This window comes from Strongylocentrotus purpuratus, unplaced genomic scaffold, assembly GCF_000002235.5.
Source record: "Strongylocentrotus purpuratus isolate Spur 01 unplaced genomic scaffold, Spur_5.0 spur5_scaffold_14, whole genome shotgun sequence".
NCBI lineage: Eukaryota > Metazoa > Echinodermata > Echinoidea > Camarodonta > Strongylocentrotidae > Strongylocentrotus > Strongylocentrotus purpuratus.
Window position 1 is genome coordinate 36,421,304 of NW_022145599.1, and position 26,748 is coordinate 36,448,051.

At 35.9% G+C, this 26,748-nt stretch overlaps 1 protein-coding gene across 4 annotated transcripts; it reads left to right on the forward strand.

Annotated features, from left to right (window-relative positions):
* The first annotated feature begins 527 nt into the window (after window positions 1–527).
* Window positions 528–26,748, forward strand: LOC592163 (putative pyridoxal-dependent decarboxylase domain-containing protein 2). 4 transcript variants are annotated; one of them, XM_030984865.1, is made up of 23 exons: window positions 528–749; window positions 3,308–3,384; window positions 4,700–4,783; window positions 5,496–5,576; window positions 5,826–5,981; window positions 6,608–6,797; window positions 7,569–7,637; window positions 8,665–8,828; window positions 9,568–9,616; window positions 10,062–10,133; window positions 10,558–10,587; window positions 11,052–11,177; window positions 11,885–11,935; window positions 12,740–12,823; window positions 14,040–14,204; window positions 15,167–15,272; window positions 15,669–15,727; window positions 16,205–16,317; window positions 16,922–17,177; window positions 17,916–18,008; window positions 19,563–19,662; window positions 21,137–21,362; window positions 24,542–26,748. In XM_030984865.1, the coding sequence occupies exons 1-23, from the start codon at window positions 633–635 to the stop codon at window positions 24,618–24,620; spliced, it is 2,547 nt and encodes an 848-aa protein (XP_030840725.1). In that variant the 5' UTR covers window positions 528–632; the 3' UTR covers window positions 24,621–26,748. The 4 variants fall into 4 exon arrangements, with proteins under 4 accessions (XP_030840725.1, XP_030840726.1, XP_030840727.1 ...); XM_030984867.1 differs by lacking the exon at window positions 528–749 and adding an exon at window positions 2,844–2,966; XM_030984866.1 differs by lacking the exon at window positions 4,700–4,783 and having other exon boundaries at window positions 529–749.

A 26,748-nucleotide genomic window follows, 5' to 3' on the forward strand; every position in this document is an offset into this window, starting at 1 on the left:
CAACGACTCAGCCGACCGCTGGATAAGCGGGGGGGGGGGGGGGGGGGGGGGGTAAGAGGACACTTTTTTTTTTGTCTCGAAATTTGAAAATTTGACATTTTGCTTCGTTGGGGGGGGGGGTAAGGTCAGCTATTTTAGGTCAGCCATGGGGATATAAAAACAATCCAAAGGGGGAGGGGAGTTTTAGGGGGGTTGTGGGGGGGGGGTTTACACAAAAAAAATACCAAAGGGGGGGGTTAACCCCCCCCCCCCCCTGTGTACGCGCCTGCCTGGGACCCACACTTTCGAAAAATGAAAAGTTAATATTTTTCATCAAGTATTCCATTTGTCATGCCTGTATCGATAAGTCGCTTCATCATTTTCGTTTCTGTCTCTGAACATGACATGCGAAATTGAACCATTTTATATACCTTATCCACAATCAATCTATTTTAAGTATAATAATCGTCTCTTTCTTCAGTCTATTTACCTTCGCAATATGTGCCAGCGTGGAAATCTACATACAGCGTATACACGTACACAGTACAAATACAGCGAATATAATAGCGTTGGCTACGTATAGGCTGCTAGTGCGAGTACGCTAAAGCTGTTTTTTAGTTCTATGCACTGATTTCGGTGAAAATCGTCTAACTATGGCTGCCTCTGTGACTATTGGAGAAGGAGCCACTGTTCCTGCTACAGGGAATGTTACCGTAAAGGGGAAAAATGTTGGAAAATCAGGAGGAAAGCGTAATGATCGAGCCCAAAAGGTGAGCAGTTCAGACCGGTAGGCGGTACCGGAGCTTATTTAGAATTTTAGTGAGTGAGTGAGCGTGAATGAATGAACTGAGCTGAGCTGAGCTCAGACCAAAAGCTTCAGTCTCTCTATATCGTCGGTTGTTCCGCTGAGACTACGTCTGGTTCCACTAGACCTCTGATATGGGGAATGTCAACAAATCACAAATGTCAGTTTTATTAAAGAAATGACCCATATCAGACCGTTATTTCTGACTAAGCTGAGCTGAGCTGTGTAAGTAAGGTCTGACTTGATAGATAAGTTATCAGTGACTAAGTCTGTGATTGAAAATTGCTTTTGACTTAACTTTAGAATACCCACCAATAGTGATAAACGTTGAAAACCTAGACCTGGCTCTACTCTCTAGCCTCTAGGACTAGGTTTAGAATTATGGGTTAGGATTATTAAATAAAGGGCCAGGGAGATGAGGGACAGGTGACACTCACACAGTCACATGGCGTTGGAGTTGGGTTCTTCTTCCATTTTGAGTACAGTTTCATAATATTATCGTATTATACTGGGGTGTGTGCAGGTGGACCCCTACACCAGGTTTTCCCCCTACTCTTATACGAATAGTGCAGTGGGTTCTTAACGTGCAAAGGTATCGTGACGTGACTCTTCTCTACACGGGGCCTCCATTTAACGTCCTATACGAGGGACAGAGTGTTTTTCCACATAGCCTGTTTTCCACATAGCCTGCATCTATGAACAAGGGGGCACATTAAAACTCACAACGCAGGCTTCAGTCATCCACCTGGGTGGGATTCAAACTCGGGTCGGGATCTTTGGTTCGACAGGCAGACCCTTTACAGACTGAGCCAACTCGCCTCCTAATAGGAGGATTAGGTTTAGTAAATTAGTGTTGCTTTAGTTAGTTAGACTATTGCAATAGTGAGTAGTGGGGTATTCTAAAGTTGCTCTGATGACTCTTTAAAGAGTAGAGTAAACTTTAGTTAATTAGTCAGCATTAACTCGAGAATGAGATGGTCAGTGATGGAGACAATGAATTGATTTATCATCAATCAGAAAAAAACATGAGTGTGAAAGCTTTATTGCAGATAAATTTGTGTGTGTAATGTTTAACTTTGTTGGACCTGTGGCATTGTGAATGTTGCATTCACTGTCAGCGATGAGTGAGGTTTTATATGATCTCTAGATCTAGATTGATAGTCTACCCTGTATCATCGTACCCATTTGATTTTCAAGATTGGTAGTTAAGAGGAGGGCTTATATAATGTTTGTGTGTGTGTCTGATACGACATTGTAAGTCCTCTATAAAATTAATCTCCCAGATTATCCCAAACCGACTCTTATCAGACCCACATGTACATTTAGGTTCAGAACTGAGTAATGTCTTTTGACTGGTGACGTTAAAGGTTAGTCCCAGTCAGATGTAAGTAATTATTAATTCACATCTGTAAAATCCTTCAGAAGATTAAAAAAAAACACACAGTATGCACACATGATTATCGCATCCCAGATGCCAAAATCAGTGAGGTTCTCTGCTTGATGTTTAAAGGGACCGTTTAACAATGTTAAATCTGAGATACACAGTCCTACATGTTATCAGTGTCTGTGATATGGTGTAACGTTGAAGCCCTAAAAAAATCGCGCTTCAAAATGATCAAAAAGTGCCTCAAAAAAGTAAAAATCTTTGAGTGACCGGTTATACCATACTCGTTTTCCCCAATAGACTGTAGTGTTATGAAAACCGTCAGGCGAACGGTTTTCAAAATTTGTAATTCCAATCATAAATATCTTGATAATCGGACAGGCGATCGGCTTGTAAAAGTCATGGGGTTCCTGACTGACCTAAAGATTTATAAATATCATTGCATCATGAGCTAAATCCAGAATTTTATTTCAGAATCTGAGACAAAGTTACCGGATCCCTTTAAGTGATTGTCAACGTAACAATAAAATACTTGAATCTATTGTGTTGTCTTCCTGCTACCCTACCTGCAAGATTTCACAATCTTCTAAAAAAGAAAGGTACATGAAGGATTTACTGTCCACTACCTGCAAGTTACAGTGAGCTTCTTCAAAACCCCCATTTTTTCAAAGAAACAGATTGTGCTTCTTGAAACACCTTACTTCAGACTGTTCAGAGTACATGTGCGAGTTAGTTTGAATTTGTCTACCTGCTACTTGTGTATTTCATTTGGAAAGTTGTTGTTTTGTGATCTACTCGGTGAATATTTGAAATTGTTACTTTTATTTAAAGATTGATTCAGAAACATATAGCCCTTGGCTTTAACAGTTCACCTTTAATCTTGATGTTGGTGGTTGATAATGCTCTTGTAAGAATAAAAGTGATATTATGTAACGTGTAGTTGTCACTCATTTGTTAGGTAGTCCAGATTTCATAATTTTTTAATGAGCTGTAAATTGGGTCTTACTTTGTCTGTATATATATATATATATTTAGAGCTTCCAACTGTCAAGCTTCCAATGGTTTGCATGGAATTGAATTCAATTGTAAAGCAAGATTATTGATTTATTGAACTTGAATGATTTGCCTTTTCTTTGCAGCTGATGATTGAACCAAGCTTAAGAGAGATGTCAGAAGGATTGAAAGAGGTCATGGACCAGATGGATTCCTACAGCAAGTAAGTCTTTAACATGGAGTTTTCTTTATAATCTCTGACATTCATAATATGGATTTACATGGGCTTTTCTTCAGGCAAGATGGTGCTATCTATATCTACAATATCAAGTTGTATACATTTCAAATGACTCTCAGTCAATCATAAGGTATACAAGGGCCTGTCTTCCATACAAAGTGATGCCATCTGTATCTACAATATGTACAGTATGATAAACTTTAAAAAAATATATATTTTGAATATAACAGATGATATATCGAGCATGTAAGTTTTAGTTTAGTCACTAGTAAGCTTCCAAAAGTTTGTCCTTTATAAATATAGTATGAAGGGGCAGTTCACATTATTTCCACAATATCATCAGGCAAATTTGAGTGAAGTCTCATATTTTTGCTCTCTTTAGAAGAGTGCATGGCCTATGTATGTACATGTATACTCTGATAAATCTATAAGTATTACATTTAGAAGTGAGAATTTTTACCCTTTAGATACTTGGCAGGCTATCCCACTGGCAAAATGAAAATATACAGATTATTAAAGTAATAACCACCTTGAGCCCCCCCCCCCTCCTTGTGTGAACAGAGCTTTGTGCTATTAAAGTCTAGAAGGCTCTAAAGTGCTCTTGTAATGCACACAAGCTTAAGAAGAAAGTGGGAAATCTAAAATCTCCCCTTAAAAACCTTGATCCATCTTTTAAAACAGAAATTTCAAAGAAATAGATAGTGTATTGTGGTTTAGTTGTTTGGGAGGAGGGATGGGCTGTTGGCCAACTAAGTCTATGAAGCCATCTTTAAATTGTGCAGTGTTTTGCATGATGAATTTTTACAAAGTACAACAAACAAAAACAAACAAAAACAAAACAAAGCAAGATAAAATAATATGATGAAGAGCTATAATAAAGAGGTCTATTAGAATATGATTTACGATGTTGTGAATGACTATATCCTTTTGTTAAAATAACACATTGATATACACTACTTTATGTGATTAATGACAAAACAGGATGAGAGATGGATTTTTTAAGTATGGCATTTCCTTGTACACATGTGCATGTAGTAATGTTCATGTTATTTAAAAAAAATATTTTCATGTGCTTAAATGTCTGTCATTGCAGAGTCCAAGATTGTTTTTGTCAAGCAAGTAGAATCAAGCAAAGCAAATTATTTCATAAAGGAGAGATTTTTAGCTTTTAAACTGGGTAATCTCTGGGTTCTGATGTTAAGTTGACATACTTTGCCACAAATGACAACATGTTAGAATAGAATTGGATACGGTAGTAGGAAAGATAACACTGTGGGTAACACTATCTATGATACAACAGGCAGCTAGACAAGGAGAGGGAGGAGAGGTTTCAAACATTTGTGAATAAATCGAGAAGAAAGCTCCCTGGACCAATATCAAACAGGTACCTACACGTACATAGCATGCTCCACCCATACCACCCCATACCACTCCACACTAAAACCACACCCATGGGCATTCAGGTCTGAATGAGTAGACTAGTATGCATGATCCTGTTCCATATCCCATCTGATTTCAATTTACAAATTAATTTCATTTTCAAATTACTTACATGTTTGTGGTAGTCATATGATTATATCTTTGTAATAGAATGTATTGTTTTGTCCTTGTATTGGAATGAAAGTGAATACTGTGTACCGGTACATGTTTGTGTGACACCAGAGTTATGAACAGTTAACAGCTGAATTATTCATACCCTTTCCAAGTTTTGTCATTTTTTAAGTACTGTATGTATAAGATTGATTTATCCTGATTTATGTTTCTTGAGAATGTGACATATCAAAACTTACATCTAAAAGTATTCAACCAGTCCACCGTTGATTCTTGAGTTGAGAAAAGCACAACAAATATCAAATTATAAGGGGTATGGATAATTTAGTTGTTAACTGTAGATGAACAAAAAGATGAGCGTATAGTTCAGTGATGATGCAGGTTCTTCTGAAGATGTACAATGGAGAATCCTTAGATCATGTGAATTTGATGAGTCGTTCTAGATCTTCTGCTAACAGGGCTAAACCGGCTTTGTTTATTCTCTCATCTTTTTCTTGTTTCTTGTTTCTTTCCCTATTTGTTTATTCTTCTATGGAACTAAATAGTGGTCAGAAGCTGGATGCGATCATTGAACAGCTTCAGAACATCATCATTACATCTGATCAGGATGGACCAGGAGTACCAAGGTAACTAAAGAGATGTGTATCTATTAAAGCAGGACTGCACTTCTTATAGCTACTTGTGCCCTCTATATAGCAAACAATGCCTAAGCGGTATGATCCCCTTTTTCTTATGTGAATTGAGAGCTGTTTTGAACACAGTTTCCAGTAATTTGTAAAGCAAAGTTTCTGTTTAAAGATATTTAAAAATTCTTCTTCTCCTTCTTGAATTTCATTTCATTTTTGTTTCTGTTTTTTTTTCTTCTTCATCTATAGGATCACATCACCAAGTATGCTAGATAAGGCAGCACACATTGCTATGCTTGGACAGAGCATGATGGCATACATATCGACCTTTGAACTCGACCATCTACGTAGAATGGCAACAAGGATAGTCTCAGATACCACACTCTGGCTATCTAGGATATTCAGGTTGGTTTTAATTAATGATAATATATATTTTTTCTAAATTTCTTTGGATTCTTTCTAGAACCCTTGTGTGAAAGCAGTTTAAAGATGATGTGTATGAGGTACACAGAAGTTGGACATTTTAATGGTTGGTCAGTCACTTACAAATTACATCCACAGTCATGAGGCATTCCAATGTACATGTAAATGAATATTGAAGTGAATATGTGCATGGAAACTTCTTTAGGGGTTTGAAATAATAACTGATTGAAATCCTTTGTGTTTCAACATGCCTGTGCTGCTGTCTGAAGTTTGTGGCATGAATCAATTCCACAGAACTTTAGGGATGCAAGTACTTTAACCAAGTTTTTATAGTGAACTGTAGATGTGCATGACATACCTTTTTTGATGGGAGGAGGGGGTGTGGAGTTAAAAGTAGCTGCCATGTAACCAACTTCTCTTTAATTATACTCTTCTGAGGATGAGGGTATTGATCGCTTAAGTGATGTTGTTGTGAGTTTTTGAACTACTTGAACAATTTTCTAGCGAATTATGCGCTGTGGAGAATATAGACACTAAATTATTTTAAATGTCAGAAAAATCAGAAGTCAATTGTCTTGTAATAATGTTATTTATTTTATTTATGCTAGATTTGATGAATCATCAGCATACTACCATGTGGATGATCGGGAGGGACTAGCGAGGGTTTGCAGACTGGTCCTCAATAACAAATATGAGAAGTTTGGTACCGAGGGTTTCAACTGTCTCTACACCAAGCCACCCATCATCTACATCAGCGCTGCATCAAGACCTGGACTAGGACAATACATCTGTGCTCAGGTATTACATCACAATTAATATCATGGACTTGTCATTTTATTAAAGCTGGACTGTACTACTTGTAGCTACTAGCGCCCTCTATATAGCAAACAATGCCTAAGTGGTACCCTTTGATCCCCCATGATCCCTTTTTTCTTATGTTAATTGAGAGCTTATTTAATGAGATAACCACCTGTCAGTGACCACGCAGGGAGGTCTAATCCCTCCTGGCCAAACTAGTGCAGACAGGCTATTAAAAAAAAAAAAATCATGTTTTTTGAGGGATGATTTCCATTTCTTTCTTCACCCATTCACCCCTTCAAAACTTAGATGGGGAAAATTTGCCATGAGTTATTTGAATTCCATTTGTCCCCCAAAATTTCATGTTATTCTAATCATAATGCTGTTTTGTATTCATCAGAAATAATATGTTTGACTGTTTATCCAAGAAAAAACTGCATAAAGTTGATAAACTTTCCAATAATTTTTCTCCATAAAAAAAGAGATTATATAAAGGACTATTGTAAATTCCAATTATTGGGAGCTCCTTTTGAGCATATCAGAGCTAAGTAACTGTTGCAATCTGTTGCTTCTGTACAATTGCATGTATAATGAACAATGAATAATATACAACGAATAATAAACAATGTATAATAAGCAATCTATAATAAACAACCTATAATATACAATCTATAATAAACAATCTATAATAAACAATCTATAATAAACAATGAAAAAAGTCTAATGGTTTGAAAAAAAATCTCATTGGATGTTTTCCGTTTTGCCTTTCAGCTTGGTCTTCCACAATCCAGTTTATGTACAGTACCATGTAACACAGTCTTTGGATCCCAACACACGATGGTAAGTCTTTCTAAACAGGTTTCAGTGAGACAGAATAGATGGAAATGAATAATGTGGTCTTTCTATACAGGTGGTCACCCCTTTCACTGGATTGCTCTGATATACAGTAGGACATTGTTTCATTAAAGAGACTGATCGAGGATGATGAATTATAATCTAAAACAGGGTGTTATAAGGGAGCTTTTTCCACATTAAACAACAAAATATTATTATCATGTTTAACAATAGTTGATTATTATTATCTTGATACAGGACAATGCTACATTTAGAGATATTGATCAAGGATGAATTCTGAAATATCATGTAAGATATAATAATACTAGAGCACCAGTGACATTACAGCACATCTTTACAACAAGGCAATATGGTTATAAATCAGTTGTGACAAAGTATTCATTGATTACCTTGCTTACAGGACATTGCTACGTTAGAGAGACCAATTAAGGATGATGCATTGTAACCAATTTCAACCAACTGTGTCATGATCATTAAAAAATGAAATGAAGAGAGTTTTGGTTCATGAAGTCAGGTGCTAAAGGTCACAGGATAACTGATCAATGAGCATACACGTAGACAGAGGCATTTAAGAGATGCAGTTGCATTAATCTTACTTAAAGATAAACTTGAGTTCTGGTAAAAAAAAGAAAATGAATTCTCACAGGATCAAACAAAATTTACACTGAATGTTCAAGATTACAAATAAATGTCATTTGCCAAACAATTGTGGTAGAAAATGTATACTGGCTGAGTAATGAGCATACAAAGATAAGGAAATAAAGGAAGTAGGACCGACACCATTTGTGTAGTCCCATATACATCTTTCTGTGTACAGTTCTTGTTACTTTACCAAGACTGATCCAAATTTATTATGATTTGATGACTCCAGAAACTTGCAGTACACCAATACTTACATGCTACATGATCAACCTTTTCTGATCCATTCCACACCTTTTCTTTCACAATGCAATTGCATGACCAGCACTCAATTTATCTTTAACGATTGTTGTAATGATTACATTGCTTACAGGACATTGCTACGTTAGAGAGACTGATCAAAGATGATGAATCGTCTTCCAAGACTCCACTGTTGGTTGTAGCTAATGCAGGCTCACCTATGGCTGGCCATACTGATAATCTCAACAGACTACGGACCATCTGTGATGAGCATAATCTATGGCTACATGTGGAAGGGTAAGGGTATAGTCAGGAGCTCTAAGAGGGTGTTTCACCAAGACTAAGATCGAATTTAAATTGGACTTTACTATGGCAGGCCATTCATGCCACTAGTTCCTCTAACCATTCCTGGCATTGGTTTCTCAAGGGACGTATAAAACGTGGTCATAAATCCACAGAAATAACCTTTTTTTGATAGTCCATTATTGAAGGAAAAAGTATTATCTAAAATTCATAATTGAGAGACGGTGATAGCAACCAGTGGCATGAACGGCCCATCATAGTTAAGTCCAACTTAAAGTCGATCTTAGTCTTTGTGAAACACTCCCCTGTACTTGGTATAGATGATTAGTTGATTGGTTCTCTGTTGATCTCTTTACTGCAGATTGTGGTGAGAATTTAAGGCCATGCAGATACTGTAATAGGAATTATATATATCATGAAAGTATTATGTACACAGTTACAAGAAAAAGTGATATCCATCTGTGATTTTAGGGAAAGCATTGTTTCATAAAATTTGCCTCTTTTCACTCAGTGGATGGGTGGATGAGAGCCATGTAGTTTACTGATTTCTTATCTTACAGAGGGACGGTATGCAGACTTGTTGTCTATTGATATTGGGTATGGGTAGATTGACACTGTTATAATTGCAGTTCACATCTGAGTTCATCTATATTAGCTTTCAAACTTCAATTGGCATCAAGTCTATTATCATATCATTAATCAGGACACTTTTATTGTACCCGTTTCTATTCAGTCACAACCTGGCCACCCTTGCTCTAAGTACCGTGCCTTCATCAATACTGGTAAGTCATCTGGACCTTCTTATCTATTGTACTAGCATTGTTATTTGTAAGAGGGCAACATACAAAACATTTTAAAAGAAATTGATGTTACTAGTCAGGCAATGATAGTCCAGAGGCAGTCGATTGCAATTTGTTTTTCCAGTGAAAGTTACAAATTGATCAACTAGTATCTCTTCTGATTGAATGAAGATGACATATAACTATTGCTGTTAGTGTTGATATATATTATCCTTATCATATTTGGTATTATCAGTGTCATTTTTATCTTCAAATATATCATGAGAACCATAAATTTAATCATATATGTTTCTTCTATATATTTGTTATCACTGTTCTTTTCCCCTATTTTGTAAGTATTTATATCACTGGTTTTATTTCTATTTTCATCAAACTAATTATCATCACCATTATTATCATCATTATCATTATTATCTTGTGATTACAGGCAGCTAAGAGAGTGAACAGCATGACAATCCAGCCAGGCGTATGGCTTGGTCTTCCTGGTACACCCGCTGTTGTATCCTTTCAAAACATCTGTAAATATACCCTGTGGGTGATACCAAGGTTGCCAGTTTGTGGCATGTTGGTGTGCCCATGACATGCAACATCTTGAATAATTTATTGGAAAGACTCAAATGTCTTATGTCTAATGTCAAAAAAGTATTGTGAAATGCACTTGCAATTTCTTGTACCTTCCATCCATGTTGCAGTTTTTAGTATAGCTAGAGAAAATAGTACCATATTTGTTTCATGATGCACATGCATTGATTCAAAATTGGAAATTAAAAAATCTTATGTGACGTATGTTCGTAAGAGGGAGAAAATTTTTTGCACTAAGTCCATTAACTTGACTTGCGTCTGGCTTCAAGTTAACGATGCAGTATTTTTTTTTTACCGTGACACATTGTGACATTTTTCTTAACATAATTTTTTGTTCAAAGACATTGTACAAAACTGCTGATCCTGCTTTGGTAAGGCATATTTTAATCTACAAATGTTTGTCGTCAAACCTATACTGAAAGTCAAGAATTTGGCATAGTAACACAAATCAGAGGCATAGATATATTTAGTCCAGACAACAGAAAGATAACATATTGAAAGGGGGAAGTATGAAATCTGTTTTTATGTTTCTTTGACGTGTCAAATGTCACTCAGAGTTAAATTGCTTTCATAAATGTACTATTTTACTTAAATGTATCTTGGAATGTACTGCAAAATCAGCCTTATGTTTCATGAATGGTAGGAGAACAAAGTAACAGTTGTTTTAAAAATAATTTGAAGTAAGTTTTTTCTTAACATTTCTAGTTGAGAATAGTTATAATCTGTCATACTTTATGCTATTGAATTAGTGAATTTGTACAGTTATTAATCAGTGTTCATGTACCTGCTATCTCACTAGGGGATATTAATGAGTAAATTTTGTTTGTCTTAACAGAGCCTTGCAGCAGGACTGTGTTCGTCTCAACCCTTAGAGAGGTTAGGTGCTCTACCACTCTGGCTGTCTCTTCAATGTATGGGTCATGATGGTATCGTATCCAAGCTACACCATGCTGCAGAACTGGTAAGACTCTCATTCTTGAGGATTGGTAGATAGATAGATGTGTTGGGAGGGGAAGGGGTTGTACTTCCTTTTAGAGAGATTAGGTGTCCTTCCTTTCTGGCTATCTCTTCAATGTATGGAATTAAAGCTACACCATGCTGCAGAACTGGTTAGTCTCTCATCCATGTAGATTGGTTGATAGATGGATTGGAAGGTTAGGGATTGGAGGGAAAAGGGGGAGGGGGAGTCCCTTTCCCAAGAGAAGAGAGATTCAGAGCACTCCCTCTCTGTCTTGCCCTTCAGTGTACCGGTCATGATGGCATCATATCTATGATACACCACACTGCAGTCTATCATCCTTTTGGATTGTTTACATGAATAGATTTACTAGATAAGGGTATTGTTTGGGGGTGGGGTAGATGTCGAGATTTCTCAGCCTCAGGCGAATTGGTGCACTACCTCTTTGGCTTGCTCTTCAATGTATGGGTCATGATATACATGTGCTGAAGACATCCTCTATTAAGTGTGCCTAATCAAGCAAAAGTGGATAACAGAAGATTTCCTTCGCCTCTGGGTATAAGTTTAAAGTGAAAGATTTATTAGAACAGTATTATGGCACTTCACTATTTTGATTACTTTACATAACAAAGCTATATAGATTCAGTGTAAAACTTTGAATATGACCTAAAAGCTTGATGTTGACCTCTTTTTCTTTCTTTTTTCCACAGAGTCAACAGATGTCTCAACGATTGAACTCCCTTGGTGCCATTAACTTAGCAGTAAGTAGACACTTTGAGATAGTTTAGTAGGAATCTTTTTCGTGCTATGAACACTTTACCAAGTACACACCTGAAGATATTCTTATAAGATTCAAATTAGTTATGTGTCAATGCAATGACTACAAAATAAGGTTTTATTGTTTTTAAAAGTTTAAAGTCTATTCATTCATTTGATGATGAATGAAGACTACAGTACAAAGTTTTATAATGCATAACCTAGATTTTTGTTTTTGATGAAAAATGACTAGATATAATAATAATATTAGCTATTTTCACGTAGCTCACATATCCATCCCAGGGGATGCTCAAGTTATGTACAAAGTACCCTGACTTTTAACCCAGCTGCCTAAGGCGCTGAAATCATTCAAGGAGTAATATCCTATGAGGAACTCATTTTACTACACCTGGGTGGAGAGTGCCAAATGTAGATTAATGTCTTTCCAAAGGACATTAGTGATGCAGTACGACTGGAACCGGGAACCATACGTTTTTACACATTCAAATTCAGATTCAGGTTTTATTGTCCACATTAAAAACACAGAAATTTGGCCTCCACTGGCAGGAGATAACAATTTATGACATAAAAATACATAAATGTGCACAAAACAAATACATCAATTGGATTAACAAACAGTTGAATACATTCTGACAAAATTAAGAGGAGATAGCAGAGTAAGATGAGAAAAGTAATAAAGGAAGCTGAGCAAGAAAAGACAGGAATGTAGGTGAGGGGAAGAGAGAGTAGAGAGAATAGACATACATGTTTGATTTCATGAAACAATCATTCATTTATGTTTTGTGTAGGACAAGAAACAAGCTCGAGTGGACAAGGAGATCACATTAGAGGGCTCACTCTCTGAAATCATCAGCAGAACAATACAAGTCTTCGTAAGTATACCTCCCCATCAGACCAGGGGGGGGGGGGTGTTTCACAAAGATTCTAAGTCGAACTTATCTCTACGTTGGACTTATATATTATGGAGAGCCATTTGTAGCCTTATAATGAAAAATATTCAAAAGCAAAAATTCAAGTATTTTAGACTTCATGAATTCCACATAAGGAACATGATATCTCCCATGATAATAGAAAATATGAAAGATTTGAATCAACATTTTATGCCTTTTAAAATAACTTTTTAAAAATATTTTCAAGGGTGCCAACGGCTTTCCATAATTGTAAGTCCAACTTAGAGACAAGTTCAACTTAGGATCTTTGTGAAACACCCCCCAGGCCCATTTATTATAAAGCCTCCTGATTGATCATAAGGTTAATATCGAGCGTAAGTCTATGGCTCATTGTGTACTGATCAAACTTAAGATCAATCATAACTCTTTATAATGCGCTGCCCTTGTCTTTCAAATTCTCTACTAATAGGTATTTAGATTCTTTCCTCAGTCATTGTAGGGGTCATTTGCTATGGGTATTCATTCATTTAATTTCCAGTCTAGAGGTTGAGAGTTCAAATCCATGCTAGGTAGTTACACCTCTAGAAAAGTATTAAAATACAGTTAGCTAATCCAGATGAAGTAAATAGGTCATTTGAATCAACGTAATGATGACAAAATATTCTCTAAGAATCAAACAAAAATTACATGTTAAAAACTACCAATTTATAAAAATTGTTTGTTTTAAATGATTAATGAGCAATGAAAAGCAAGAAAAGCAAGAAAATCATCCTGACACACATGCATAGCAAGGGAATTCTCATGTGCAATTGAATGTTATCTCCAGGATGTTTTCATTATCTTTTTTAATCCGATAGTATAAAATCTCCACCTATGGCTTGATAAACAATTCTAAATCACTTTGAGCTAGTTTTTCTCAAATTTGAATTTCTATACCTGATCCCAAGATTAGCTTTAGGATACGTATTATTTTCATTAACACTTCATGTAATGGCCAATAATGAATATTCTCTATCATGCATTAATATACGAATAATGAATGTTTATGAGTTCAATAGTGTGAAAATCAATGCTCAATGGTGTAGTCATTCAATAGATTATTTAATGAATATCATGTGACCAACAATCCTCCAATCAAATGGCAAGGATCTACTTAAATTTATAATTTTTAATTATCTATAACTTGTTTTCCCTGTAGTCCCAAGTGGATGTGGTATCACCTGTCGTAGTCTTCAAATACGATGACGGTATGGAAGCTCCCGGTCGAGCTTTTGCTCAATACGCTTCATCACAGGATGAATCTGATGAAGGGAAGCAGCAAAATACATTACCCAAGCCTACTCTTGATGCAGTCAATACATGGGTAAGCTTATATTCATGGTGGAATCATGTCTCATAATAGTCTGGTCTCATTCTTAAAGGGATCGGGTAACTTTGTCTCAGATTCTGAAACAAAATCCTGGGTTTAGCTCATGCTGCAATGATAATTATAAACCTTTAGGTCAGTCAGGAATCCCATGACTTTTTCAAGCCGACCGCCTGTCTGATTATCAAGATATTTATGATTGGAAATCAAAATCAAATTTTGCTTTTTCCTAACAGTTTTCATAACACTACAGTCTATTGGAGAAAACGAGTATGTTATAACCAGTCACTCAAAGATTTTTTACTTTTTTGAGGCACTTCATGATTATTTTGAAGCGCATGTTTTTTAGGGCTTCAATATTACACCATATCACAGACACTGATAACACGTAGGGCCATGCATCTCAGATTTAAATGCATACCCTAAGGAGCACCTTAGATATGGTTTGGTGATAGTGTCACAATCAAATAAATGAATAACATGAATTGGCGAATTTTAATGGAATGTTGAGGTGTTTCGTCCCTCTGATATGGGATATAAATATAACAGTTATTAATTTGACTTTCAAGAGTGGCATTCCAATTGGAACAATACGTTGGCGTTCTTATTCTGCTATTTTCTAATTAGCTTATAGATGTTTTGATCTTTTTTAGTACACAAGTACAAGTACACAATCTACACATATATTTTATATATTCATGTATGTAAAATCATTCCTTTCATTCTTTGTATCAGTTATAAATAAAGTTGAATGAAATAAAGACTGTACCAAGTCAGATAAATTCCTAGTTAAGACTTTTTTTCTATTCATATGTATAACTTCATACTACTGTAGGCAAAGATAATGCTTGCAAATATACATTTATGTATAATTTGTATACCTCTACCCCTGTTTATATGTTCAATTCAACCTTTCGACTTGGACATGTAACTGATTGGAATTATCTTGTTTGTTTCAGTTGGGAGCTGAGCTTGGTTCCTTGGAGCCAAAGATTGGTCTAGACATTGTAGAAGGAGACCAGGAGGGTGTTTGTATTAGGTTCAGTCCCATGACGAGTGCTCCATGTAAGTATAATCTAGCAGTTACATGTACAAGATGAGTGAGAAGTTAACCCTCTATTGTAAGATTGGTCTAGGGCACTACAGAGGGAAATATTAAGTTAATGCTTGCATTGACATTATTGTATATATCTTCAGTGTCAGACTAATGCTCTTGCTTCTTCATAAGAAATAATTTGATGTATGTGGAGTATATTATAAGTTCCATCCTCTTTATCTCCTTTCTTTTTCTCTTCTTTTCATCTCCTTATTAGTATTAAGTGATGGTATTTCATGGTGTCTAAAGATGTGCATAACACAAAATATAACCCAATTTAAACAATGCATTATATCTCGTGTTGGGACATGCCATATCAACTCATTTTTTTGTTTTTTTTTGTTTGTTTTCGTTCTGACTTGCAGATAGAGGAACATCATCAGAACATATAGACTCGTTTGTTGAAACCCTGAAAACCCTCATAGTAAGTAAACAGTTGAAGCAACTCATATATAAAACATGTTGTAATATATAAAGAAAACATTGGAAAGTTGGTTTTGTTTTTAATATATCTTTTTATACATGTATTTTGAAATCAAAAGACCCTTATATGAAAAGTTTATGTTACTTCCATTATAATACTCATAAGATGTTTTGTACACATTTTGTTGTGAGGAACACTTATTTCTGTTCAAAACTTTGATTTATTTATTTTCTGTGATGTGTAATCTTGCTGTGCCATTTTTTTGTTGTATCAAATGTTAAGGGTACTATGCATTAGGGAATGAGTGGCATGCATTCCGGTTAAAACTTAGTTTTATGTAGTTATAGTTGATTGAACAATTGGAAGGTAATTGGATCAATGTCTTTTAATCAATCAATGTCTGTTGTAAGGTAGAATGTGAATGTTATGATAAAATGATAAGGACGTTAAAACTTATCTATTGATTATTTTGTGCAGTCAAAGCTGAATGTGACGATAGAGCAGAGAGGACCATTCCAAGAATTAGCATCAGCTAAAGAAAACTTGACAGTGATTGATAGTGAGAACCATGCAGGACTTGGCATTGTGCAGTAAGTTATCAGATCTATTATTCTCTCCTTTTCACTATTCACTTTGTCACTCCCCCTCTCCCTTCACCCTTCCCCTCTCTCTCTCTCTCTCTCTCTTGCTCTATCTTCTCTTTATCTGTCCCTCAATCCACCCCTCCCCCCCCCCCCATCTCTGGCTGTTAAAAAAATTCAACAGGCAAGCAATATGGCAATACCTTTGTATATTACAACTTTTCATGCAAATTGGAGAACAATTGGTGCTATATCTCACATACCAAGTATCTTGCAATACAATTGGTCAAAATGAGGCCACATGACATTTGTGATTCTGTGTTTCTGCTTATGATAAAATAAAATTTGTGAACAGGTAGGGATAAAGGAACAACATTTTATCACTATGAAAATGGAAAAATGCACCAGGATTGAGTATTTTCTTAACAAAGCGTTGTTTTTTCAAGTTTTGTTGTTGTCAATACATGTTTGGAAACCATTATGGTTTAATTAGTTACATTATCAACTGAAGTATTAGTGGTAATACAAATGTTACAATATACAAGCATAACTGGAAGCATTCCTGTAACATGATTTATTTTCTCTCTCTCTCTCTCTCTTTCTCTCGTAATAGATTCATTCCAGATTATCTAGCAAACCAGGACCCCGAGTCTGAGCAGACCAAGCGAGAGGTCAACAAACTCAACACAGAACTCGTTCAGAGGCTCCAGGCTGGAGAAGAGGCCAGCCATAGAGGGCGCTATCAGATAACACAGACAGCTGACGAGACGGTTGCCATGGCAATCAATGTGGTGGACGGTGATGCCAATTTGGAGGAGGTTCTTGACATGATCTGCGAGATTGGCCAGGAGCTTGAAGATTCATCTCAGGTACAATTTGTAGAATTTTATTGACTCTTTGACCCCCTCTCGGGGTATGAGAGTACAAACAAACATAAAAGTATAAATAGCAATGCATGACTTTTGAATACAATTCTCATACATTATACATAGATAATGACACAAGGATACAAACGATAATAGGTATATAGTGTATGAAAGTACAAACATGAATAATGAACCAACTAGTAAACACAAAGTATATATACATGTACAATGTAGATAGTGACAATAATAAAATGTATAAATATAATGCAGTCTATTTACAAGCTAAATAGTAAACAAAGTAGGCTGTTTCACTAGGTAGGGGTACTCCAAAGTTTGTAATAGACCCTGAACTTTGTCTTCTGATGAATAGAGAAACCCACAAGTTTTACTATGGGATTGAGTCCGTGTAATCAGTTGTATGCAGTGACAGAGTCAGGGAGGCGGCACATTGACCAGTGCCCACCTGTTGAAGCTTGTGTGGCAATCTTTAAGCGTGATGTACCCATCCAAATTGACTTCTTGTGTCCGTTTAAATTTTTGAACTAATTTTTCCAAATTGTGCCCCCATCTCCATTTTACCAAATTCTAAATTAGCCCTGATTAGTATGTATTTCTGTATAATTACATGCTTTGAACTTGTCCGTTAAGTACTTTGTTATTTGTTGGGCTCTGTTTTACCCCTCGCAATGTTGATAAGTTTGTTAATCCTGGCTGTATTGTGTCTCCCTCTTTCTGTTACAGTTCTTAGAGACGATGTCAGAGTTGATACTCAAAGGTATCCTAGAAGCTGAGAAACAACTGGAGATAGAGAATGAAAACAAGCTCATTGAGGAGGTCAGTGCGCCCATTGGATTCTTTGTCATTTAGTTATTTTGTATCATTTAGTTATTTTGTAATATTTTGTAATTTATTGTAATAACTAATCTGACAAGCGTATCAATCAAGTCATGATTCATACCACAAAACGATATTACAAAGTTGGCTATGGATTACTTCATGAAGATTGAATATTAAAAAATACACATATAAATAGAGGGTTATCAGAAATTATATTCCTCATACTAAGAATCTTGCTCTACGTTTGGTCAAAAGTAAATCAGGTGATTAAAGATAGTTTGCCCATTATTGATGGGAGAAGCAATAAGTTTGTTACACTGTGTAGATAGCATACATGCCAACTGTTCAGATTAAAGAGGAACATTCCTCTTTTTGGGAGAAGATAATTATCATTTTAATGCAGGTGTTCCTCTTCCTGTACAAATTTGTCTGTAGTATTGAATAGGAGTTAGGATTGTTCCTCTTTTTTTTGAAAATAGCATAATTTGTACAGATTTCTGATTTTCAAATGTTGGCATGTATGAGATAGTACTACTATCTACACAGTGCAACGCACTTTCACTGAAGATAGAGGTACTATCTACACAGGGCAACGCACTTTCACTGAAGATTATCCAAAAGCGCACTAAAACAGGCGTAATTAAGCGTGCATTACCAATGAGCGCAATTAAAGCAAACACATGCGCGCACTGTACCCTCTAGGGGTTGGGTTAAACTTTTAACTTTTTTGGTGTGAATTTGGGCCTGGTGTCTTTCATATAGATGCATACACGTCCTTTTCTTTTTGTAGTTAAATTGTTTAAGATGTGGATTACTAGCAAATAATCACCTTTTGGTTTTGGTCTCGTCGATCAGAATGTATACGCTATCTTTCCTCAGCTTTGCTTCGTAAAGAAAGCTACATCCAGATCGCCTTGGAAGTGATAGTTTGTCCCATCACCTTCACCAACGGTAGTTATTTGCTTACTATCACATCTTGATAGCTACCTAACCATAGTTTTCTTTGATGTGATCACCGGACTTCAGCTGTCATTCTCCTGCTATGTAATTGTTCTTTTCATCATTGTCTTACTCTTCTTATCACCTGCTCATCGTGCACATGTTATCACCACAATACTCATAGTACAGTTAAACCTGTCTATAAAGACCACTTAAGGGATGACAAAATAGCCGTCTTTGCAGGCAGGGTGACTTTATGTACAGGTGCCTATAGCACATGTTTCAATGAGAAACCATTTTCAAGGGAAACATCAAATGTGGTCTCTGTAGACAGGTGGTCACTAAAGCAGGTTTGACTGTATTCTCCTCATAGTCGGTCCTCATCTGTAATGTTTGTTTATTGTTTATCTTTCAGGGTGTATTACGGCAGGTGCATCTAGTAGGTTCGCTTCTCAACTTGTATTCTCATATTCAGCCCTCATCTGTAATGTTTGTATATTGTTTATCTTTCAGGGTGTATTATGGCAGGTGCATCTTGTAGGTTCGCTTCTCAACTTGTTTTCTCATATTCAGCCCTCATCTGTAATGTTTGTATATTGTTGTATCTTTCAGGGTGTACTACGGCAGGTGCCTCTGGTAGGTTCCCTTTACAACTGGTTTTCACCTCCTCCAGAAGCTGTCATCAAGGGTAGAACACTCAACCTATCATCAGGTAGGTAACATGTCGATTGACCACTGTGAGTCCTCTATCTATCGTAGAAGTGTCATAGTCGAGTGGTTTAAGCACTTGCTTAAAATTTAAGGGTCGTGGTTGGATCCCTGATACGACACTATTGTCATTTGGCAAGGCATGACTCTTCATTTGCCACACTCGACCCAGGTGAGGTTAATGGGTACCTGGCAGGAATTAATTCCTTGAAATGCTAGAACGCTAATGGCAGCTAGGCTAAAGCCGGGGTGATAATTGGTGTGCCTCGGAACAGAATTTCTAGATAGACGGCGCTATAGAAATGCCTATTATTATTATTATCTGTTATGAAATCTCATCAGATCATAAAAATTAAAAAGAGAAAAATTGATAACAGCAAGAGTGTATAGGGTGATACACATAAGTCTGCATAGGTTCATGCTGTTCTTGCAAAATTGTTACAAATTGTTTTGGAAATACTATATTTACACCACCAAATTAGTAAGAATAAGCCAGTTCACGGTTGCAGTCTGAGCATGAGCAGATAAAGGTCATTGCAGAACAAATTGTGAAATACACGTAGACAAAATACTGGATACGTGCTCATGAAAGCTATGTAATCATTATTCATTCATGCACTCCATGATACACAGGTGGAAGTATTCTTTGAAAAGGGGGGAAAAAGGGCTATTTATGTAGCACCTCCATCGCTGTAGGAGTGATTATTTCAAAATCTACAAAGTGGGACTCTTCATGTTTGAAGATCTGTGGATATTCGGGGTCATTGCAGTAATGTGCTAACCGTGAACTGGTCTATTGTATAATGATACATTTTTGTGATATTAAACTGTTTGAAAATTAGGTTGTTTTCCTTGACCCTTGTTCCATTGATTAAAGTGTGTCATTTGTAAAGCCAGTTGAAAGACTTTTTAATTTATTAACTTTTTGTTAGTGAGAACTAACTGATAGGCCCTGTATAGATCCAGAAGGGCATTCACACTGTTAGACAATCTTCTGGATCTAAACACAGGATGATACTTTTTTCCCAAAGAAGTTCACTGTAAGTCTTTAAAATAACTCAGTAATATTGCCTCAGATTCTAAAACAAAAATCCTGGATTTAGCTCATGCTGCAAACATAATCATAAACCTTTAGGTCAGCCAGGAATCACATGATTACAAGCCGATTGCCTATCTGATTATCAAGATATTTATGATTGGAAATTTCATTTTTAGTTTTCCTAGCATTTTTTATAAGACTACAGTCTATTGGGAAAAAAATGAGTATGGTAAAACCGGTCGCTCAAAGATTTTTATTTTTTGAGGAACTTCATGATTATTTTGAAGCGCAATTTTTTTTAGGGCTTCAATATTACACCATATCACAGACACTGATAACACGTAGGGCCATGTATCATAGATTTAACATTGTTAAACGATGCCTTTAATGTGATGATGTGAGAGATTGAAATCCTATTTCTGGTTGCATTCATTGTCAGGTTCCCTTGAGAGTACAGAGAAGACATACAAGCTCCACATGCAGGTCCAGGAGGAGTCCGCCTCTCCTATCAAACAACGACCAGCCAGGACTCCTACGAAGCCAGCAGAAGAGAAACCTGCCGTTCAGAAACGAGACTTAGAGGAAGCTGTTGATCCTGCCGTGACGCCATCAGAGACGGAGAGTCCAGCCACTAACAGTCTGAGTGAGGGTAGTAACGCAACAAGGTAGGCATGCAGGGGTTGCGGTTTAATAAAAATGTGGATTTTTTATGTACATGCATTATTATTCTGAAACAATACCTATACAACATTTCTTATCTTCTTTCTACTTTCAAAAGTATGAACCTTGAAATTATCCTTCATCATTGGCTTATGAGTTTTGTGAATTTGAACCTTGCTACAACACCATTGACATGTATCCTCAATGCGCTACTAGATTTGATGCCAAATAATTTTGAGATGGGATGCAATTGACTATAAAATATGTTTTTCATTAAAACTATGATTTCTGTAAATTATGTTTTACATGCTTAAAATGTGTCAACCAGAATGCTAGACCTCTAAAGCTGAAGTAAGCTACCCTACCACAGGTGTGCATATCAATTACAGATGAGATGGGACTGTATACATGTATTATATTTGAGTTTTATCAACTCTACTCTCTTTCTGCATTCTACATCGCATGCTGTCAATGTTGCAACCAGAATGCTTAACGGCTTGAAGCTGAAGAAAGCTTCACCACCCAAAGAGACCTTTGCCAAAGCAGATCTCTCAAACTCTATCCTCTCCTCCATGGCTGCAGGATCTCAAGGTCTGGATTATGAAAGTGATGATAGTGTCTTCATCAAATAACTTCATAAAAAATCTTTCTCTCATCTGAAATAGTGTCCAAAGGTAATCGCTTGGTATGAGACTATAAGCACTCTGTGGTATGCCATTCCTAGACACATCATCTTGTACCAGCTATCTTTGTAGCTCCCTGGCACTACATCTTACCCCTGTCTCAGTTTTGTTTGTCTTTGGCTGACGCTCTCACTTGTTTCACACATGAACCTCTCAGCTTAAAATGGATGGCGCTCCTTTTGCCCTTGCAAACCATTTTGTTTTAGCTGCACTTGAATTATTGAATGAAAGAGCTTGTTTATTCACTTTCTTGATACCTGTGTAGATTTTGCAAGATTTTGTTTCCAGCCTTTACACTTATTTTTTTCTCATTCATGAAATAATCGTGCACAAGGAAATTAAAAAATTTAGCTCTGACACTTTGTTTCATTTGACACAAATTAATTTTGACATCAAATACAGCTTGAAATTGGGGAATGAGGAGAGCGATTGGAGGATTCAAATCGGCTATCCTTGGGATTATGGGGTTATTTTTGGACAGAGTTTATGAAGCACATACTTTGATAGGCAATTGATACATGTGAATTAACATCTACAAGTAGTGGCTGATAGAGACGGACAGAAGATACCTTGTATATCAATGATTACTATGGACTATGGATCCTCCAAGTTTTCAAAATATTCTTGCCACCAGCAGGGCCCCCCAGCACCCACTTTATACAACTTGCCCCATTCTAAAAGCATGTAGGGAGTACACCTTTGTATCACTTTTGCACTGACTATTAAAACAACATAGGTTTCAATCAAATGTGCTTTAAACCATAGGGCCTACATTGCAGGTCTTACTGTTCATTTTTTCCATCTCATTAGATTGGTTGTTTCAGATTTGATGCTTCTTTGTGCAGTAAAGACAAAAACTGTTGCACTCATCTAGCTTAAATTGGGAATTTGACTAGTGATTGAGAGAATTTGAGATTCCCACACGAATTGTATCATGAACAGGAATTTATTTTGCAATGTGTTTAAGTTTCTGGTGATAAAAATAGTCATCATTAATTATTATTTAAAGATACTGGCTGCATAAGTTCTAGTTTTCTATTACCCCCTTCTTCTGTCTTCAGTATGTTGTTGAATTGAAATACTTCTTTTGTCCCTGTTCACACTCCTCTCATGTTTCCTGCAGATGTATGTTAGTTTGTCTGTGTTCACACTATACTGTATGTATACGCTGAAGTTGTTGAGCTTATATCCCTTTAAATACTGGTAGCTTGAGTACTCAGACATAGGTTGTGGTCTATGTTATCACTGTATAATGTCTTACGGTTCCCTGTTTATACTATTCTCCTGGCTGTTTGTGTTTGCTCACTTGATTAAAGTAGTTCAGATTTCTTGCTGGATATCTCCCCTTTTAATGCTACACTATATCTATGCCTGTCTATGTTTAGCTCTAACTGTTTTGATTGATGTTACAGAGATCCAGGCAATGGTTCACAAAACTCTTATACATCCAATTGAAGCACACGTAGAAACAAACTAACATGCATTTCAATAGGAGGTTGGTTAACTTGTACTGGTACTTATGTCGGTTCCATGAAACAGTGCCTTTCGTTTGTGGAGTAATCTGTATTTCCTGTTAGCCCCATATGCCTATTCAGGTTTTTCTCAGTTTGCCCTTTAGAAGTCTATCTGGATGGATGTAGTATGTTAAATCCCCAGTCCTGAAAAGGACTCTTGGTAATCTTTCTTGAGGGTGTGTAGTCCTGAAAAGGACTGTTGGTGTAGTCTTGAAAAAGACTGTTGGTTATCTTTCTTAGCTTTAGTTCTAAGGAAAACTATAGCGCCGATTGGAGAGGATGGGTCGTCAGGACTACACACCCTCAAGAAAGATTACTGAGAGTCCTTTTTAGGACTCCTTTTTAGGACTCCTCAATCCTCCCTCTCTCTCACGTGGTGCATCCTCAAGCCTACTGTATATGTCTATAGATATTCTGTCTCATTGTTTTGATAGACATGTGTTGATTTTATTTGATTACTTGTCTGATGATTAGGCTACTAGTTAGACTATGTGATTACTTGTATGATAATATCTGCAGTCTGCCGACAAGCTTCACCTTTTTTGCCACCACCTGATTTTTGTTAATTGATGGTTATCCAAGACATTCACTCTTATCATTGCTTGCTGCACACCTTGGTAGACATATAATTTGAAGCTGTAGCTTTTAATTTGATAATGTTAGTTACAAGTGAGATATGATCATAATTCTAGCTAATGGATATGATGTATTTTAATGCAGAGTATGATATCAAATAGAAAAGTTTGAAATGAAATGTTATAATTAACCATACTTCTTCTGTCATTTTAGGCAGCAAAATCTTAACCATTGTTTTCAAGTAACACAAAAGTGACAAAACAATAAGCTATGAAGGTGGGATTACCCTTAATACTAAACTAAAAAGATATTGCTCTCAGAAGTCACACATTTTTGTGCTTTACAGAATGAAAGAAAATTGACCTGTTTGCCTCGTTTACCCCTCTTTTCTCTTTCACCCCCATTTTCTAGTGGTAGCAGCTTCCAGGAGGTGAGTGCAAGTGACATGAAGGACCTGACCACTGAGAGTGAAGGGTTGGATATGAAATGAGGGACAGACATCTTGTGGTAATCACAGGTACATGGCGTTATTCCACAGCAGCTCAGATAATCTAGAAGGTGTTTTCAACCAGCATAGGATTTTTTTTACACACCCTGTACATGTCTAGCTTGGATTAATATGCTGTAAGAACACGAAAGTATTTTATTCCTCTATTTCATTTTGTGTTTGATTTTAAAGTCTCATTTTTAGCCTTGTCTCATCTGGTTGCCTCTACATGAAGGTTCTTGTGATAGAATTCAGAAGAAAAAAACGTTTCCAACCAATAGAAAAAAACAATACCTGCATCCGTTTTAGTTGTTGCTTATTCAAGTACAAGTATTGAGAGTAATACTTATTTCATTCCATGTAATGCTTACTGATGAATTATTTCATATAAATGTATCGTTATAATTACTTTTAGCCTCGTCTCATCTGGTTCCTTTTAAATATTCTTGCGATAGAATTAAGAAAAAACAAGTCCAACCAGTAGAAAAGAACAATACCTGCATGGCTGCATCAGTTTTAGTTATCACTTATACAAGTATTGAGAGTAATACTTATTTCATTCCATGTAAGGCTTAATAATAAATTATTTCATATAAATGTATTGTTATAGTAAGTTATAAAATAATCATTCAACCCTTGAACCATCATTTGAGTATTTGTTAGAATTATATTTTTCATTTGCTGATGTTTTCTTATTTTGCCTTTTAAGTTTAAAAGGTTGATATGTATATTGGTCTGTGTATGCTTAAAAAGCAATGTCTACATTAAGCAGTCTTATTTATGTTGCTAACCATTGTGTATCTCAGTTATTACAGTTTTTAAAGGTTAAGAAAATCTGTTCTATATCATATCATATCACATCCTTGTATTTCAACTTTTTACGTGCTAGGTATTAGTTATAATGTTTTAAAGATATGTTTCATCAATAATATGGAGAACAAAAGATAATTGTGTGCAAATAGTCTGTATACTTCATCCTAGGGCCTGGATTATCACTGCATATTAATTAATGATTGATGATTGTTTTACCTGACTTCTAAGAAAGCATGTGTGTGCTTGTAAGTAAGCAACCAGGGGATCAACGGCTTTAAGTCCTCTCCAAGGGACTCTGTAATGAGTATTAATGCCTTACCAAAGGCATGTTCTTCATATTTGTGAAAGGACGCAGTCAACAGTCATTTTGAAAAGTAATAATTGGGTAGAGGAAGGAGGGAGGAACTTGTACACACTCTTAGTGAGTTATATTGATGGGATGTGCTTGTAGGAAAGATATTAATTGACAATGTAAGAAAATGTTATACTCAAAGAGGTGTTCTAAATTTTATGTTATCTGTAGAGTAAAATAACTTTATTCCGAACTAAACTTTTTATCCATCAAGAACATTTTCAATTTATGGTAAACTGGAAAACAATTTCCTCCGAAAATGTCCATGTTCTGCCATTTACATGTATATGGTTTATTAATTTACCCAAGAATTCATTTTTGGGGGGAATTATTAATTAATTACTATTTTGTAAAGATGAATTTTTATGTTTTTGTATACTTACATGTAAGTAAAATGGGATCAGAAATTTTACTATTTCAGTATGCTTGCAAGAATGGGCAGTGTACATGTATCATTATGTGTTAAAATAATATATTACCTTATCGGTACTTGATTGAAAGGGCATTTACTATACACAAACTATTTTTTCTCTGCTATCATACCGAGGGGTCTTCAAATTATCATAATATACCTAAATTGTAATAAATTATCTCTTAATGTGTGCGCTATTTTAGGTGACTGCTTAAGTGGGCAGTTCACAAATATTATCTCTTATATGTAACAAATGTAGATAAATAAAAACTACTTTACTTGTAACACAACCTTTTAATCATGATTTCAAAGCCAGAATAGCATTGAAATATGACTGATGAAAACGTAGCATTATCGTAATGTTTGCAATACAAGGGGATATCTGAGGGGGAAAAAAATGTACAGTGATTTGTAAAATAAAATCCTTGTATTCAGATATCTTTCCTCTCAATAGCTAATACTTATTTATATATTTTGTAAAAGAATTTCTTTGACAATTATTTGTAGAAAAAATATATGAGGGATCAATAAAAGCTCTTTTCACTTGTAGGAAA

Coding starts and splice junctions, on each gene's coding strand:
- LOC592163 (XM_030984865.1), top strand. CDS start 633: ATGGCTGCCTCTGTGACTATTGGAGAAGGAGCCACTGTTCCTGCTACA. Junction 4,784..5,495: donor CCTGGACCAATATCAAACAG/GTACCTACACGT, acceptor GGAACTAAATAG/TGGTCAGAAGCTGGATGCGA. Junction 17,178..17,915: donor AGCTTGAAGATTCATCTCAG/GTACAATTTGTA, acceptor TTTCTGTTACAG/TTCTTAGAGACGATGTCAGA.